This window comes from Theobroma cacao, chromosome 4 (assembly GCF_053813885.1).
Source record: "Theobroma cacao isolate CCN51 chromosome 4, ASM5381388v1, whole genome shotgun sequence".
Classification (NCBI taxonomy): Eukaryota; Viridiplantae; Streptophyta; class Magnoliopsida; order Malvales; family Malvaceae; genus Theobroma; species Theobroma cacao.
Window position 1 is genome coordinate 3,827,861 of NC_142642.1, and position 18,950 is coordinate 3,846,810.

Genomic DNA, 18,950 nt, shown 5'->3' on the forward strand with positions numbered 1-18,950 from the left:
GTGAGTTTTCCTTTCTCTCCAAATTTCACAGCTTTCTGAGACGAGATAAAAAGTGGTTAAAGTATAAGCAATAATCTCGCTTTTCTTTTGTTCACTTCTCTCTGGAATTGGGTATTCAAACATGTAAAAATTTTATCATATCTCTCCATTTTACTTCTCTTCTGCCCACTACTCTCAATCCAAATACATTGTGAATAATCTCAATGTCATTCCTCTGTTAGCCATATGGCAGTGTGATTTAGGACTGATATTGAGTAATCACTGTGTCGCTTTTTGGAGGTATTAAGTCAAGAAAATGTCTAAGGCTTTGTAATTACGGTAGAAAGATAGGTTGGTTAGAGGTTATAAAGGACCTTTTTTTTTAAACTGGGATTGAACTTTGAAGGAAAATGATGTGGAGATGTCCACTAAAAATGGGTTGTTTTTGAAGAACTCAGAATCCTGTGTCATATGGACTGCATGAGAAGTATGGTTCTCTCACAGGAATAGACTATTGGTTTGTGCTTTTCACCAATCTTTGGGGCCAGGAGGTGGCAGGAAGAGATTGTTTGCACACTTCCACTTTCCAGAAGTGTAAAGTGTGAGATGAGCTCTCCTTTTGGGGCTTTATCTTTTGTTGGAGTTATGTTGACTTAAATTTTTACTGGAAGCAAGTAAGGAATTCATGTGCCCCCTCAAAGGTGGCTTTTTTTTTCTCTTTGGACTGTCATGATTGTGAAGATTTCATGGCTGGTAATTTTGTTAGGAGGAAGAAATTCTTTGCTTATTGGTTTTGCATAGGCAGACAGATTGAAAAAAGTTTTCATATGAATAGCAAGAGAATTATTGTTCCCTCACTGTCATAGACTACCTATCTGTCCTTTATATTGGGCTAGTCAAGTAGGTTGGTAGGATGGGATTCTGTGCACTCCTTCTAGAAGTAGAAAGTGTGATAAAACCAGTAGTATCAAGGAGTATGCCTACAAACACCTAGGCACTAATGTGCTGCACAAATAAAGCATCTAGCACCCCTTTGTGCAAGGTATCTTTGATGAGTTGCATGCCTTTTGCACCTAGGTGGCTTTTTCTGAGGCAAAAAGGCAAATAAGAAGTCATCCCGCCTCAAATGTCCCTTTGGTTTCTTTAGTTTGTAATTTCTTCATTAGCTATCTTTTAATAGTCAGAAAAGGGAAATATAGCTCTCTTTATAAGAATAAGCATTGGATTGTAAAGTCCATGCACAATTCTTTTTGTTGAGAAAAGCAAAAAACAAGTGTAAGTTTTTCTTTCATTTTTTCTGTATTAACTGTCTGACCGAAGAAAATCATGCCAAACCATGGATGCCATGTGCACAAAAACTTCCACAATCTTATTTCAGATTTAGAAGTTTCATGCATTGGACACGTCTTCACCCCTAATCGCAACCTGCTAACATTGTTATTAACGATGCTTGATCCTTTAAAAATTAGTTCCTTGCATCACTTGGGTTAGTGACCTTTTTGCACTTTGTACCTCAGGCACTGTAAGGGTACTAGAGCCTAGAGTGTCCCTCGCACCTTTGACAACTTCAAGTGAAACCTCTTTTTTTTTTTTTTCCTTTTTATTTGGTCCAATGGGCTTTGCAAGGACACTTACTTTAGACCTATTTTGCTCATTTTGGCACTTTAATCAGGTCATATATTCTCCTCTCTCTCTCTGAAGAGTTGATAATCTCTAACAGCAGTTTCTCTTTGCAGCACTCATTTTGCTGTTTGGAGTTTTACCCTGCTAACAAGTGTTAATGAACTTGTACCAACATGATACTGAGGTTCACTACTATATAATTTCTATAGCAGAGCACTCAAGTTAGATCTCCTACTTTATTACTTAACTCTGTAAATAGGGAGTTGAATGTGTGCATTTGGAAAAACTGTGATAGGAGCAGTCATACAAAAATATTATTATGACATTATTTAAATCCCAGTCACATGGTGAAGAACACGTTACGTGCTAAAGTTTCTACTAAGATTCTTATGAAATATGATTTAGAATTTTTTACTCCCAACAATTGCCAGAAGTCCCAAAATGCCTTCAGTATCCCATTGCTAGCGTCTTGAATTATTACTATTTGCTTTAGTCATTACCCCTTTTTTTTATTTTTTTCCCACAGGGATGGAACTCATTGGACACGGTAATTGCTGCAGAAAGGTTGGCGTTAACATTACAATCATCTGGGAGCTTAAAAGAAGCACAGGAACTTCTTGAAAGGTGGGTGATTTTGGTATTTATTCAACATTATGATTGTCTGTGGTTCTAGATTTTATAGTTTCCCTGCAATTTTCGTTGTAGGTGTCTTGATGCGCGGAAAACATTACTTCCTGAAGATCACCTCCAGGTATGGTGTTTTGATGCATACAGATAAGTATTATAAAGAAAATAGATTTGATATTATTTTGATGACTTTTTATGATTCAAGAAAGCATTTTCATTGTATGCTGGAATTCTAACAAAATTGATTACTAATTCCATAAAAAATTGGAATAAATCACCAAATTGAGGATTCTTATGCTTTTCAAGGTTTAGAGATTTCAAAGTAATTATCACTGTATGGTTTGTAGAGTTACAAAATAATGAATAGTTGCTTGTTTTCAACTTAAAATTAAGACCTTTTCTATGTTGATAAAAGATGCATATTTATTTTTTCTCAATCAAAGATGTAGATTTTATTAATTATCTTGAAACTGATACAATATCTTGGCATAGCCAAGTAATAAGGAAGACAGAACCCCAGCAGTAGTCTGTCATCTCACAACATGCCTAATGATCGCATCATATAAATCCAAATAACCACATTACAGGGGACCATAGTGAGAACAGGATATCCAATATTGATCCTTCGCACATAAGCACATAAACAGACTTTACAGTAGATGAAATAGACATTAAAATCAAAAGCATACACTTGCTAACAAGTAAAACCATTCCCTAGTAAGCACTTCATACCCATGAACCAATATCACACCAGGAGTATCACACTCCACACCTACAGCACATAACGCCATCATTTAACAAGGCTACCCAGAAATCTTATACTCCTGCAACTGGAAGCACTCCGAGGCACAACCATCGACCCCAAACATCAACCATTACACAAATAACGCCAAAAAATGGCCCTGCACACTCTACACACCGAGCACATCATAATAACACTATTATCAACAGATATCAAACCAAGGAGCCATACCAACACAGAACTCAAAGTATCACCACCGTGCATAAAACATTTCATCTCTGTCCACACCAAACCTAGCCAAAGCATCTGCCATGGAATTTGCCTTCCAAAGGATATGATGGAAAGAAAAGTCACCTATAACATTACAAAGTCCATCCATTTCATTGAAGGTTTTCCATAGGTTCCATGGCCTGAAACTACTTTCCTTTAGCCAAGACAAAGCTAGTTTTGAATCTGACTCAATAATAAGCTTGTTGGAGCCCACCCAAGCTGTAGATGCAAAGAGTTTAACAACATAAAAAATAACCATGAGTTCTGTGTAATTCAAGTCTTGTATTCACAATCGGCCACAAAACACGCCTTGTGCTTGGCCATTGGAGTCTCTAAGCACACCGGCGCACCCCTCCAGATCTGGTTTACCATGGATGGAGCCATGAACATTGAATTTAAGATCTAAAGATTGTTATTTTGGCAATTTAATTAACTTTTTGTTCTATTTCCGGTGTCAGTCATCTTGCATGTTGGAAAGAATATTTTGTAATCGAGGATAAACCAATGTAAAAAAAAAAAAAAACTTCACCAAATAAATCCTCTTTTAAATTTTTATTTATGATACACATCTGTTTTTTGCTAAATTAGCACTAAAATTGAACTTTAAAAGTATGTCTTTATTGAGTGTGTTTTGTAAACATGTTTCATATAAAAATGTGAGCCAAATTCATCAAAGCATGTTTTCTTTCATGTTTTTAACACCGGAAGAGTTTGGTATATAACTTTAAAAAGTTGGATGCACCTGAGCATTTGGCTCATTGGTTGGTGCATTATCCCCCTGCCTAAAGAGTAGGGGTCGAATCCCCTCTCCCCCAATTATTAAAAAAAAAAAACTTTAAAAAGGTGGATGGCTTTGGCGAAAAAATAATTGTACTTGGATGCGTGTTATCATTGACTCAAATGTTCTGTGCATAAGTTCATGATTGCCTCTTTCCACTTTTATGTTTGATGCTCTGCTTTCTATGATATTTAAAAATTTTATGAGTAATTGGAAGGCTCCCATGGTGTTTAATGTTGTTCATGAGAAAAGCTTCAATGTTTGGATATATTCACTAACTTTATTGTTTTTGCACTTAATGGGTCCCAACATTCTTATAAATTTTAAAATATTCAATAATCTCTTTTGAATTGGTCTTTGAACGAGACAAACATTGGCAACAAAATTGAAGTATAAAGAGAATTTTACTTCTATCCTATTTTATGTAAATTAAAGCAGAATTGCTTTCCTTCTCTATGGACAGATCGGAGCCAACATGCTTCATATTGCTAGGGTGGTAATTAATTCCAATCAACATAGGAGGATGCGTGTTTCTGATGCAATTGCTGAGCTTGACAAGGCAAAAGGTCTTTTAAACAATTCAATGAGGTTAGTACTGTTTCATCACATCTAATGATCCTTGTTAAAAAAGCTTAAGCACTGTCCAACGAACATTAACAGGAAAGGAGAAAGAAGCTAAAACTAACTTGACTAAGGATATAGTCTCCAATGGAGCAAAGTGATAATGTAATCCTTGTAGCTGAACAGTTTAGTGGGAAAATTCATTGTTGTTTACATGTGTTGACTGTTAGGAATGCATGTTGTCCTTTCCTACCTCTACTTGTTTCTTTACAGATACTTTTTCTCACAGATGACTACCCAATTACTAATGACTGAAAATCAATCTGCTTTGGTGAATGATCTTTACCTAGGGTTTGAGGTGCTGCCATAACTAGTCAATTACTACTACATTCTACACTTATACTTGTCAGATGCCACATAAGCAGACTGGGTTAACGGTGTTTAAGGTTGGACTAAAATGATACATCATTTGAAAGTTCAGGGTGCAAACTGTACATTTTTTTTTTGTTCAGGTACCAATTTATAGTTAAATTTCCAAATTTTTATTAAATGTGGGTGCACCCGTGCATTTGTATGTCTCTGATTGCATGCATGTCTGTTGGTAACTGGTTGAGTTGGTTGCTGGCCCTCTAGAGTGTTGTGACTGGGAAAGCAGATTAATATGCTCGATGCTGGATCTTTGGGAACAAAAAGAGCTGGATTTTGGAAGGACTAGAAATCCAGAAATCCTGTAAAAAACGAGCAAGATGGTGTTGTTAAGAACATTTTGTTTGATTGGCTGTCTATTCTATTGTCCCTTTTGAGGTCTTTGAGCTGATTTATGGGCCTCTTTCATGTTTCCTCTTTTTGTGTCATCATGCCTGCATTTTGTCCTTAAGTTCATTACCAGATAAATAAAAGAGAGTGCTCCAGAACCTATGTTCTGCCACTTTTTATTCTTCCATTTAGTTGATGATATAGTTAGGATCAAATATTTTTCTTTGACATAGGTTAATTTGTTATTTCTATACTAATAATTTATTTGCTGGTGTTCTCTTTATATCATAGATTCTTACAAATAAGTCTTGCTCATTTCTTTTTACATGATAGAATAGCATGGCAAGTTACTACTAAATTGAAAAGACAAGAACGCAAGAAGCAAAGTTATGGAGTTTCTGGAAAAACTGGGAGGGATGGCCATGCAGCACTGATCATACTGGTTAGTTCCTTCGTACATACATTAGTTGTGCACTTCTTTTCGTGTGACTGTATAAGATTCTGCTGACTGTAGAGAGTCAAAAAAGTCAACTTTCTTTTCTCCCATGGAATAATTACTTGTCAAGTTGAATATTTTGGGACAGAGGGAGTATGATATAATATGATATTGTTTACCATTTGGTCAAATATCATAGTCTCTTTAATGAGCTTGGATTCTTAGATTGATAATAACCAGAATAAGGTAATAGTAATAGAATAATGTTTTCCCAGCCTTTATCCTTATTTATACTTCAGGTCTTGTATCTTGTTTCTCCTTCACTAACAATGTAATACCTGTTAAAAGGTTGTTTTTGCTGATTGTTGGATTTACATATTTGTTATGATCTACATAGAGGTGGCGAAATTTGATCCGAACCCAAAAGCCAGTCCAAACTAGCAAGAAACTGAAACTGAGGCAAACCAAGCTGACTCAAACAGTCAAAAACACAAATCTCATAGATATCCAAACTCAAAATGTTCGGGCTTAAATGAATGCGAACCTAAAAGGACCCAAAATTGATATAACTTGTATTAGAAACTATTTAAATCCAGTGCAACCTGAAACCAATCCAACCCAAAAATCCTCATAACCTGAATTCATTACCTGAAATGACCTGATCTGTTGCTAGATGACTTTTATAAAATGAAAAAATATCAAATGATAAATATAAAGCCAATTAGCTTAAAATTTTAAATAGAAAATAATTTTTAAAAATTAAAAAAATAAAATTTTAAAATTATATGATCTAATAGATATATTATTTTATATTTAAAAAAGAAAGAGGAAAGACTATTTTTTCCTTTGAATTAAAAAAAAAAGGGTAAAAGAGGTTAGGTTCCTATGCCGGGCAATCTTTTTTAATTTGGCTCCAAAATTCCAAAATTGAAATTATTACTCTATATTAAAGTAATATTGAGGCATTGAAATTAAGCCAAGACATATTAATATTCAAATGGTCAAATGTTGAATTAGACCAATATTTATTACCCTAAACCCATAATGATCCCAAGTCCAAAGTTATTTGAATCCAAAGACAACCCAATTCAAAGCTGCCCATTTGCCACCTCTAAATCTGTTAGTAGACAAAGTTGATTTTGGTTTCTTGCCTGGTCCTAGAAATTAATGATGAACTAGTCATATTAAAACATAAATTGAATTACAAGTCAACGTTGAGCTAGAGATTTAGATGCTAAAGAAATGTTGTTTTTACTTCGGGGACACAATTCTTTTTGGTAGCATGGGAATTTTGCAACATAGAATTAATATTTGTGGTTGTGGTTGCAGTTGCAGTCGCTTGATGCACTAGGGCTTTTGGAGATTAGCCGTCAAGAATTGCAGAAATCAGTGGTTAGTACTAAGCTTATGGTTCTTGGCATCTGCCACATTTTTTTTAGAAATAGTTTAAGATTCATGCAAGTTCTTGCTTCAGTCAGGTTTATATATATATATATATATATATATATATATATATATGCTCAGCTACATATATTTATTTATCACAAACAGTTATTAATTGATGAAGTTTGATATGATAGCATTCAAATCAGTGACTATTACAAGTCTCCAATACTTGCAGTGTCAATTTGCCTGGTCCTTCCTTCACCTGCCTTATCAACAATCATAATCAGTATTTAAAACCTGTCAGCTGGTTGTGAAAATTCCCATGACCGGTATCCTTTTGCTTCTTGTTGAGGCACAGCTTAATTCATAATTTCATCCTTCCCTTGAAAGGAGGCTCCAAGTTTAAATCTCCTCTTCTGCTAATCACTATTTAAATTCTAAAAGGAGAAAAAGCAAAAAGCTACCCTTCTGCATTTGGATTATCTCAGATGAAAACCAGTACTATCATCCTTCTTCAACATTCTTTTGATAATTTTCTTCTTTTTCTTTTCTTTTTTTATTTCAATATTTTGGACAAGTAGATCAGTTGTGTTTCTCTTCACCTAAAGTAATCCTATTTGAAATGATTAATGATATTGAAATAACTCTAGATGTCAATTCTTTTATTCATTCTTTTGTTCTGGATATAGTGAAACAATTGGTAGTTTATGCACAGTTTTTATTCCAAATTGTCCTTCAAATATTCTACTAATTTCATCACAATTCACTAATAATTACTATGATTGTATTGGGATACAGGACAAGTCTTTATCTTCTCCTGAGGCTAAGACTGCACATTTTGAATGCATTTCTGCCTACAAAGAGGTACATTGACTGGAAAATATATTTCTTCATATATATCATTTATTGCTCCTTTTATTTTATTCTCTCTCTCTCTCTCTCTCTCTCTCTCTCTCTCTCTCTCTATCATATATATCTTGTGTGTCGTTTCCTTTGAAATTTCTTCTAGTCATTATTCCCCCCTTAAATTTTCTCACTTATCCTTTTTAATTGAAGGAGAGGATAGAAATGAGGTATAATGATTTTTCTCCCTTTTCAGAAACAATGATGCTTGTCCCCACCTCCCAATGCTTGAATAAGATGTATAAAAAGGTTATTTTACATACATGCTCATGCATCTTTAGATCATTTGTTTATGATATGAATATTGGAATTCTTAACTGTATGTATCAGTATTCATTAATAATTTCTGAAGGAACAAATTGGAGTGCAAATGAATAAACAATAAAGTACTAAAAAGTGAATGATTAAACAAAGATGAGAAAATGTTTACAATTATGTTGTGCATTAGAAGTTTTCTCAATCCAAGTTTGTCATAAACTAGCAAAGGTAATATAAACTTCAAGGTTCAAAATGTAGAAATGTTTTGTTGCTAGGAAACCTGCAAATTATGTCTAACTATCCCTTTTGTACTATATTTTCTTTGTTTTTAATATCGTGCGTTATATATATATATATAGATATCCTGTATTTCTGGAGCACAATTGTTAGCTTTTGATTGCATGTAATATCCTATGCAGCAATGCACCTCATAGCACTTCAAAACCAAGTTAGAGATTAATCTCTTTTACTCCTACATTATGGCTTATATATTTTGATGATGGATTCCTTGACATGGAAATCATAAACTTGAATTACGGATGTCTTTGCAAGGATATTAATTGTTTTAAATTTTGCACAATGCAGTTTGCAACTGAAAGGTCAATCAGGGATTCTCCTGAAGTAAAGGCCGAATATCTTTCTTGTTTGAAGCACCTTTCAAATCTGCTAGACGCTGAAGGGACACAACAATATAGAGGAACAACATCACTAGAGCTGAAGGACGAAATCAAGCGTGTAGAGCTTGATATTTCTTCATACAGGAGGCGCAAAAGCTAAAGCCAGCAGCTTATTTTCATTTAATCATGTTTACCCTCAGAAACACAGTAGGTCTTATTGTTATTGTAAGTACCTGCCATTAACCCTTCTGATATATCAAAAGTTGACGTTTGAGTGGGGTATTCCCCTTTGCTAATTAGGCTTTGTCCCACTTCCTTAGATTGTGCTTATGTGCAAGAGAGTTTTGTTTTTCTGGACACTGAATTACCAAATAAAGTTCTCTTAGTCCTCCTAGGAACCCAACTGCTACCCACCTCTCAACTTCAGGTGGGGTCGAATGCCCTTCTCAATTGAATTGTCCTATTCAATTCTGACAGCAGAGCAAAGGCCCAAATTGGATCACGAGTAAGTTAGATTTACATTACATACAGCATTTCTCTTAAGAGGAAGTTGGGTAACTAGGAAGGAAAACAACTAGTACCAGCTTTCATTCCTACTCAGTCCATTTGCTGCTGTCCTTTCTGGGAACTTTCCCATGGATAGGAAAAAGAAGAGAAGCAGCTCCGATGGATTAGCACAGGTAAAAGCTGCTGCATGGGCATGGTACCAGCATGGTTCTGGCTCGGAGGGGAAGCCCATCCGAGAATTTGACATCACAAGAACAGAGCGAGCCTCCAGCTCCAGGCCGTCACGGTACAAGCTGGAAGCCATGAGAAACAACACAGGCAAAGGGAATCATAGCATGGAGATGGAGGGATCTCCATCACAAACACCTAGATCCAGTCCAAACATCCAAACCCAGAATTCTCCCCTCGATTCCTATGAAACCAAAAGCATTTCCAAGCGACTTAATCATCTCATTGAGTTTGGCGGAATCAAATTTTACAAGGGGTTATTAGGCATAGATGGTGATTACCAGAAGAATTTGTGCACTGATGGTGCTCGCAGTGGCAGTGATAGGAAGAAAACAAGCAACAAGTACTTGAAAGGGTTTCTGCTAAGGCGTAAAGTGGTATGTGGCAGAAGGCAAGACGTAGATGACAGAGCAGTCAGCGATGACCGGCGGCGACTGGAAAAGCAGATGGTCAACCCTAAGCCACGGGAATCAGCCCATGGCTATTGAGAAATTTGCTTGCAGCGTCAACCTTTTTGGGTGGTTTGGTCTCTGGCTACGTATTAAATGTCTGCTGCTCATACGTGTTCTCTTTGGGAATTACTTGCAGCCTCTTCTTCATAACACAAATGTCAATGTACTCAAATCTTGATATTTGATTGACTCAAACCCTGCATGGAAATTGTCTTTAACATGTCAACATTTCAACAACAACCACCTTTTTATTCGTTCATACCAAAAGAAAAATAAAAATATAAACACCCGGCTTTCATATTTTTCTTATATCTATGTTAGGATTTGTGTTCATAGTTGCACATGATCAAGTCAATGACAAAAGTTGATAAGAACAATTAATTTTGTATTAAAAGTTATTTTTGAAGTAAATTTATGAAGTGGATTATTTCTCATAATTTAGACAGCGAGCATGTAATGCAACAGCTAGCTGCCACTGTCTCAACACATTCAAATCATCATGCTTGGATAGGAGGGAATGCATTAGCCGAGATTAGGAAGGGAACTAATCTTTGACAGGTTAAAAAGCTGCAGGGTCGAGAAGAACTGAACAGGGAAACTTTTATCTCCAAATCAAACTAAGAAGTTTATCTTATTTTGTCATCATCTCTCTTGTACTATAAGTGAATGCAAATCCAAGGCAGTTTTCACTTATAACCGAGAGGGAGAAAGAAAGTAGACGAGGAGGACAGATTAATGGGGGAAGGTGGCGTCGTGCAGTGGCAGCTGGTGACCCGCTCCAGCTGCGGTGGAGCCGGAGTGAGAAAGGGAGAGAGGGGAACTTGTTATCTTTTGAAAAATAAAAAAATAAATTAAATATCTACTGCTATCGTCTCATCTCAGTTGTTTTCTTTTAGTCTCTTGTGTTTTTCTTCTTTGTTTTCAATTCCTTCGGGTATTTCTCCGCCCTTTTTCTTCTCTGCTCCACCGCACCTGTCCTCTTTTCATTCTCTCCATTGCCGCGGATCTGATAGTGCCACCTTCCCTTTCTCTTCGTTGTTATTTTGGCAGGAATTCAATCATGCTGACACTTGAAATCGGAAGAAAATCGAAATCTCCGACTCCCTCTCCTGCCCAACTCTGTTGTTTCTTCTTCTTCTCCTCTTCCTCCTCCACTCCCTGGTACTCTCCCCCTTTGCCTCACCAAGAAGACCCAATTCTCACCACGCTCTCTCAAGCAATTAGAAGCTCCCAAACAAAGCCGCTTCACATATCTCTCAAAAAACTCCTCCCTTCCCTTACTCCCTCTCATGTCATCAACCTCATCACCCTCAACCCTCACTCTCTATCCCCACTCTCCCTCCTCTCCTTCTTCAACTTCCTTTCTTCCCATCCCCCCTTTCGCCACACGCTTCGCTCCTATTCCACCATGGCTCATTTCCTTATTGCCCACAAAATGTTCCATCAAGCACAGTCTCTTCTCCATTTTTTAGTCTCTCGTAAAGGAAAAGGCTCGGCTTCTTTGGTTTTTACTTCGATTATCGAAACTAAAGGTACCCATCAGTGTGGCTTTGTTTTTGATTCTTTAATGATTGCGTATAAGGATTTGGGTTTTGTTCCTGATGCTATTCAGTGCTTTAGGTTGGTAAGAAAGCATAAATTTAAATTACCATTTCAGGGTTGTAAATATTTGCTTGATAGAATGATGAAGATAAGTTATCCAATGGTGAGTTTGGGATTTTATTTGGAAATTTTGGATTATGGGTTTTCGCCCAGTGTGTATAATTTTAATATTTTGATGCATAAATTGTGTAGAGTGAGTCAAATCAAAGATGCCCAAATGGTGTTTAATGAAATTGGAAAGAGAGGTTTGCGTGCTACAGTTGTCAGTTTCAATACTTTGATCAATGGGTATTGTAAATCAGGGAATTTAGGAGAAGGGTTTAGGTTGAAAAGGGCTATGGAAGATAGTGGAATCCGTCCTGATGTTTTTACTTACAGTGTTTTGATTAATGGGTTGTGTAAGGAGAGTAGGCTGGATGATGCGAATGGGTTGTTTGAAGAAATGTGTAACAGAGGGTTGGTTCCAAATGATGTTACTTTCACTACCTTAATTGATGGACAGTGCAAGAATGGAAGAATTGATTTAGCCATGACAACATATCAGCGGATATTGTCAAAAGGCTTAAAGCCTGATTTGGTTATGTTCAATACACTTATCAATGGCCTTTGCAAGGCTGGGGATTTAAAAGAGGCAAAGAATCTTATTGCTGAGATGAGTTTGAGAGGTTTGAAGCCTGACAAGTTCACTTACACGATACTTATAGATGGATTTTGTAAGGAGGGAAATATGGAGTTGGCAATTGAGATTAGGGATGAAATGGTTAAGCATGGTATTGAGCTTGATAATGTGGCTTTCACAGCCCTTATTTCAGGGTTGTGCAGGGAGGGAAGACTCATCGATGCTGAAAGAACATTGAGGGAGATGTTAAGTGCTGGTATGAAACCAGATGATGCTACGTATACTATGGTCATTGATGGATTTTGTAAGAAAGGCAATGTAAAAATAGGTTTTAAGTTGCTTAAGGAGATGCAGAGTGATGGCCATGTGCCTGGTGTTATAACCTATAATGTTCTTATGAATGGACTCTGCAAACTAGGGCAAATGAAAAATGCTAATATGCTGTTAGATGCTATGATTGGTTTGGGGGTTGTTCCAGATGACATTACGTACAACATTCTATTAGATGGTCATTGCAAGAAGGGAAATCCAAAAGATTTCAACAGATTAAAAAGTGAGATGGGGCTGGTAGCAGATTATGCTTCTTATAAATCACTAATTAGCCAGATTGGTAGATCTTCAAAACATAGGTAACCCTTTTGAGAGTAGGTTTGCTAAGTGCCTATTGTCACGCCCAGCATTTCAAAAGAAGTAGGCGGAATGTTTCATCCCATATTGGTCAGGTAGGGAATCTTAGAAAGCTTATAAGCGTGGGCATTGCACACCTTATGACGTTGGCATTTTGGAAAGAGGATAGTGATTTTATGACAAAGTGGACTCGACTTAGACTTGACCTACGCCAATCACCTCCAAATGGGAGGCAGGTAGGAGTGGTCATCTTCAAAAGAAGTAGGTAGTATGCTTTATTCTCACATCGGGCAGGTAGGGGATCTTAGAAAGTTTGTAAATGTGGGCATTGCATTCCTTATCAGGTTAGTCTTTTGGGAAGAGGGTAATGGTCCTGTGACATGATTGTTTAAAGATGATTCAACAACATGAATTTTGTTTTTTCTAGCAAACTTTGAAGTTCAATACAGTTGATTACCTTGATCTTCTGGATAGCAACGTTGATTGAGATCCTGGACAATGAATTTTATGTAACATTTCTGGCAAAATAGGAGTAAGCAATCACTCGTGGGAACCAACGGTGGTGTAACATAGCCTGGTTGTCTTGGAACTTTGGAAGTGATATTTCCTGTGTAGCTTTGACCATTGTGCTAGGGAACTCTCAAGATGGTGGTAACTGTTACAAGAATAAAACAGCTACAAATCGAGGGAGAGTGCTCGTAAACTGAAGTCATGTATTTTGATCCAATCAAATTGTTTACAAGGCAAGGTAAGATCTGTCAGTGAACATCAAGATAACCAGCACCCTCAACTTGATTTTCAGCCCCAAGCTCGTTGAAAAGTCAAGCCTGAGCCTAGGGATTGTGTATGTGAATCAGATCATGAACCTTGGTGATAATCAAGCTTCCATACGGTAGAGCCCAAAAATTAAATAGTGACTGGGACAGGGGCTCAAATGTAAGGCTTTCAAATTGATTCAGCATGAAGATAGCTAAGGGTGCTTGACCTCTGGCCCTTCTAAAAAGTCATTATGCATCTGTTTTTAGCACCTTACTAAGGTCTCAATACGTTGTCTCGTAGCACTATTTGTATACACGGAAAAGTTTGATGATACGTAAATCACATGCAGCCACTTTTTGTGGTGCTTGCAAGAGATTTGTATGAATGAAAATGACTTCACATGCCCATCTTTCCCACCTGAAAAGCCAAGAATAAAACACGTTCGTGCGCATATGTCACAGAATAAATTTGGAGGTGGATGCAGTTGGGCCACTGGTGTCCTTAGGGTCCAGTGCGATTGCTTGGACCCTCGTGCAAAACTCAGCCGCAGGTCACTGAGCCTAAATGCCTCAACAAGAAGCCATTCATAGAAGAAGATCCCTTCGTTTCACTAGAGAGTCTACGTACATCGTCATTTACCTGGATAACAACCCATTATTCTGATGGCACAGTTTAAAGGATAAAAAGAAGATAACGGCAATAAAAATACGAAGGGGAAACATATAAGGAGGTATCTAACAATCAATCATGCTTAAACTCTCTCGTTCTTCATTTCCATTTTGTGTTTTTTTGGATTGAATTCAAGTGCATTCAAAGAGAATCTTCGAAGCGCAATCTTTAATTCTCTATTCGTTTTAACTATTGTAAGTGGAATATATATATATATATATATAACATTTTCAAGAATCTATCTACGTAAAATTATTATGATTATTAAAAAAAAAAAACTTGCTGGAAATTATGTCTAGCCTAAAGCAGCGTACTCCTGCATGCAAAATTCTCCTTTTCTAGTTATTTTTAGGTTGTCATATCTTTGGCATCTTCAGGCTCAACCACCTGACTTCTCTTCTTCCTTCTAAAAATTCCACGAATAATCTTTGGGAAGATAAATATGTTAGTATAATCCCTACAAGCCAATCTGTGGTTGTATAGGAATTGCAATTTTGAGATATTCATGTATGACATTTTGTTATTCATAATAACATTGAGGTAGTTCTTTATCCATAAGTTTGTAATTTAATTACTTTTTTTACTTATGTAGATAAAGCCCATGAAACTATATATGCCTTGCAAAGAAATTGTATTGGGATACAATTATAAAATCCTTATGCATTAAAGCATTGTTCTTAAAAGTTCCTGATCATTGTATTATTGAGACATGGCATCAATAATGCTCAAAGATTGGCACATGTTATGTTCCTTACTTGTGAAGTAAGCAATCGTTCTCATAGGTTGAAGTATAGAGATACTTGGAACTAGCATGTGGGTGCTTGCCGTGGGAGTGCGAGTTCACTGAACATGACCGCCGTGAGAAGTGCATTTGGTACCTCACTCAAGTATTTATACAATACTTCTCATGTGTCAGTTGTGTAACTACTCCCTAGACTTGAGACATCAGGTTGTCTTGTATGTGGAGTACTATGCTTTGATTTCATCCTTATGGGTGTCTAATCAAGGATGCCAAAATAAGATATTTTTTAGTATAGTATGAAGCATATGAAGGCAAATGAGTGGTCAAGATAGGAATCATCACCCCAAGTGATTCGAGGAAAATATCTCATTAGTTTTTGGTTTACATTAGCTTAATCAAATCCTTGGTCAAGGTGATTAGGAGATTATGAAATGAGTTTCATAAGTCTCCATAAAACTAATGATCTAACTGCAAGAACAAATATGGAGATCAATAAGAGTAGGCACTGCACCAAGTTCTTATTATCTTCGGGATATATGATGAGGGAATGAATTACACTGAAAAACTGTACACTGAAGGGTTGTCAAAGAATCTTTTGACTCTCCTAACAATTGGTTGGCCATGATGCATTGCTAGATACCAATCATGGTCTATGGAATTGAATTAGTTAATTTAAAATTGAATATGATTCATTTAAATTAATTAATTAATAATATTATAATTCAATTCCATTGTCAATATGTTAAGAACCTAATGGGTTACACACAAAGGTTGCAATTTGGATTAAATTGAAAGTGTGATGATTTAAGTTAGACTTAAATCAAATTCTAGGTTTTAACTACTAAGGACCTAATTAAAAGAGTTTAATTAGGTATTGGTTAAATATTATAATTGTTATAATATTAAAGACTTATTTTGCAAATTTCAATAAGTTAAACCTAGATATAAATATCACATTATAGCCACTCTTTTTCTTTAAGGAGAAGGAAACAAAGAAAAAAAAGATTTTCTCTTGAGTGTTGCCACTCTTGAGAAGTTTATTTTCTTTTGAAAACTTCTCCTTTGATTCTTTGCTGGAAATCAAAGAAGAAAAGAGGACAAATCGTTATCCACTTGCTAGCACAAGCCCATGGCATAAAGTTCTCTCCTTGAGAAAGATCCGTTGCAATCGTGTGTGCATCATTGGAGGCCAAGCGATTGAGTGGCTGGGATTCTTTCACATAAAAGGTGTTCACGTTTTGTCACTAAAAGGAATCCATTTGATTACGATATCATTTGGAAAGGTAAAATTTTTTTATTTTATGTGATGCTTAACTTTGCATTAAACAACTAAGGTGATCCAAAAGTATGAGGCATGGTTTTTATTTTATTTCAAATTTTTTATTCTGCTGCGTTGATGCTCTAATCATGTCGTTCCTAGCAGTGGTACCAGAGCCTCCCTTGGCTCGTTTTAATGCAAAGGTATGTCTTGTTATTGTTAATTTCAATTCTGATTGGGTGTGAGGGATTTGGAAGAGAGCAAGTAAGTGTTAAATTTTGATTATATTTTAAAGTAGTTTATCACATATTCGAGTTTTGATTTTTAATACTTATTTATTTCAACAACTAATCTTGTTTAAGTGTCTCAATTTTGCAGAACAATATGTGCATGAGATGCACAAAAGAGTTTAGCAAGAAAAGGATTCGAATTCATGGGAAACAAGATGCGGTTTGGTGATAGAATTCAATTCTGTTTAGATTTGCATGTGGTTTGATTGTCAGTTTTTAACAGGGGTCTAAAAGCCTCCAAAAATTCTGAAAAAATTTGGAAGTAATCTACATTGAAATTGTTTCAATATGGTTAATTACCAGCTGAAAATGGTGAAGGAAAGGCCGTGAAATCATGGCTGAAACCATTGCTGCCAGCAGTAGTTTCATGTCATGATTTTGCTGAGAAAGTAATCTTCAAATGGTCCTAAAATTGTGCAATTGTTATACCTTTTTGGATAAATTTTAAAGTTTGAATATGTTAAAAAGATGCCTGGAAAGATCACTAAAATTAAGGGATTTAATCCCTTGATTTATGCCATCATAATGCCACATATGCAACCCAAAAACTACAGCTATGTACAGGATACATAGGCTGCGTTTTTTTGGGGTTTTGACCAACTAAATCAAGTCCAAAAATTATAAAATTTTAATATGGAAAGGTTCCATATGTTAGCTGACCATGGTTAAAATTTGGGAATTAAATTCCCTGATTTGATGCCGCATCAAGCCATAAAACTGTTACTGGTACACTGCTACCAGAATATTGTAAAGTCATGGTTTTTGGGATTTTAGTGTCCATATTTGCAGCATAAATTGGTGCAATTAAAAACTCTAATTTTCTAAACAATATCTTATGGAAAAGTTCTAGAAAGATAAATTTTGATATATTTAAATTAGGAAATTTGATTCCTTAAAATAAGGATATCAGGATTTAATTCATCACATCCATAAATTTAGGAATTTGATTCATACAAATATGGGAGTGTGATAAATATGGACAAGATACATATCATGAATTAATTTCCTTCTTTTAAGAAGTGAAATTGGAATAGGACACTTAAATATAATTAAAGATAATGTTGTCTTAAATATTATATTTAAATTATCTAATGAGATTAGATAATTGAAAACATATAATCTTTAATTTAAAAGGATTAGTAAAAGTTACTTAAAACGTTTAAAGATTACAAATTAAAAATGTTTTAATTTTTAATAATCTTTTAATTCTAATCCTAATGAGATTAGGAATGGATAATATTACTAATATTGATTAGTAAAGACTTTCCATATGTGGAAAACTGTTTCCATACATGGAATTAAAAAAAATGAACTCGAAATTAGTTGTACACTAATTCGGATGCCTCATATAATTAACAATTAGAATAAGACATAGTTTTAATTTTATGTTCATGTGGATGGATGAATGTGGATGATTATGGACTAGGCCCAATATGATTGTGGATGTATGGTTAAATTTTATTATGATATTTATTTATTAAATAGGGTCTGCGCACCCTGCCTTTCTCTCGATTTTCTGGAATTGTAAAATACTCCCCTCGGATGTACCACGAGGTTTCTTTACTAAAATGTAATTAGTTACATATAAGTGTAGAATTAGGATTCGTTTAAAAGTTATTTTACAATTCGACGATGAAGACCTAAAGGTGCCGTGAAGATACAAAGAGGAAGATTACAATATGTTGAATGTTATCCCCTAGGTTGGACCAAGCTAATTTCCTTCGATGGCTCAAGGAAATTAGTATAGATAAAGTCCATAATCAGCCAAAGTAGTATGCATGAGATAGATTTATTTATGCAATTAATAAATGCTATGCATGCAAAGATGAGACCTTAACTAAGTTAAAAATAAGAAAATCCCTTGGTAAATATTGAGTCACATGCCATGCATGATTAAGTTGCCTTCCACCATATAGCAAGACAACCTGGCTGCTCTTTTAATCGGAGACTTGTTGAGCACACTCAAGGTCACACTTTTACACGAGTATGTTTGAGCTATTGGTGGGTCTTACTCAACTAGTTTCATAAAATTCGGATGCTTGGAAACTAGAGGCAATGGCTGGGCGAAACATATATGATATGTTTAGGCAATGTGTTGTCACCTAGTTGATCTAGGAGTTGTATAGAGATACAATTGGTAAGCTCAGTTACCTATCTAATCCAACTATCATGGTTTGTTGAGCACACTCAAGGCCATGATTAGAATGGATAAGGATCTTAGCCCACTAAGAGAATCCTTGTAGAGATCTCTCGAGATGATA

General features: G+C 35.7%; 3 protein-coding genes across 4 annotated transcripts in view; all 3 read left to right on the forward strand.

Annotated features, from left to right (window-relative positions):
* The window catches only part of LOC18601194 (Tetratricopeptide repeat (TPR)-like superfamily protein), a 33,364-nt gene extending 24,132 nt beyond the window's left edge, over positions 1–9,232 (forward strand). For both annotated transcript variants that reach the window (XM_018119599.2, XM_088805324.1), the window contains exons 12-18: positions 2,129–2,226; positions 2,308–2,353; positions 4,483–4,607; positions 5,670–5,778; positions 7,102–7,164; positions 7,957–8,022; positions 8,905–9,232. In XM_018119599.2, coding sequence (XP_017975088.1) covers positions 2,129–2,226; positions 2,308–2,353; positions 4,483–4,607; positions 5,670–5,778; positions 7,102–7,164; positions 7,957–8,022; positions 8,905–9,096 — 699 coding nt within the window. In that variant the 3' untranslated portion in view covers positions 9,097–9,232. The remainder of the gene's footprint in view (positions 1–2,128; positions 2,227–2,307; positions 2,354–4,482; positions 4,608–5,669; positions 5,779–7,101; positions 7,165–7,956; positions 8,023–8,904) is intronic.
* Positions 9,155–10,421, forward strand: LOC108661762 (uncharacterized). The gene has a single exon (XM_088805325.1). It carries the CDS (start codon positions 9,572–9,574, stop codon positions 10,157–10,159), a length of 588 nt encoding a protein of 195 aa, XP_088661451.1. The 5' UTR covers positions 9,155–9,571; the 3' UTR covers positions 10,160–10,421.
* A 132-nt stretch (positions 10,422–10,553) lies between these two features.
* On the forward strand, positions 10,554–13,402 carry LOC18601197 (Pentatricopeptide repeat (PPR) superfamily protein). Its single transcript, XM_018119598.2, has one exon. The coding sequence runs from the start codon at positions 11,184–11,186 to the stop codon at positions 12,975–12,977; it is 1,794 nt and encodes a 597-aa protein (XP_017975087.1). The 5' UTR covers positions 10,554–11,183; the 3' UTR covers positions 12,978–13,402.
* Positions 13,403–18,950: the final 5,548 nt, after the last annotated feature.

Bases quoted from the DNA above. Each gene is read 5' to 3' on its own strand.
- LOC108661762 (XM_088805325.1), top strand. From the start codon at position 9,572: ATGGATAGGAAAAAGAAGAGAAGCAGCTCCGATGGATTAGCACAGGTA.
- LOC18601197 (XM_018119598.2), top strand. From the start codon at position 11,184: ATGCTGACACTTGAAATCGGAAGAAAATCGAAATCTCCGACTCCCTCT.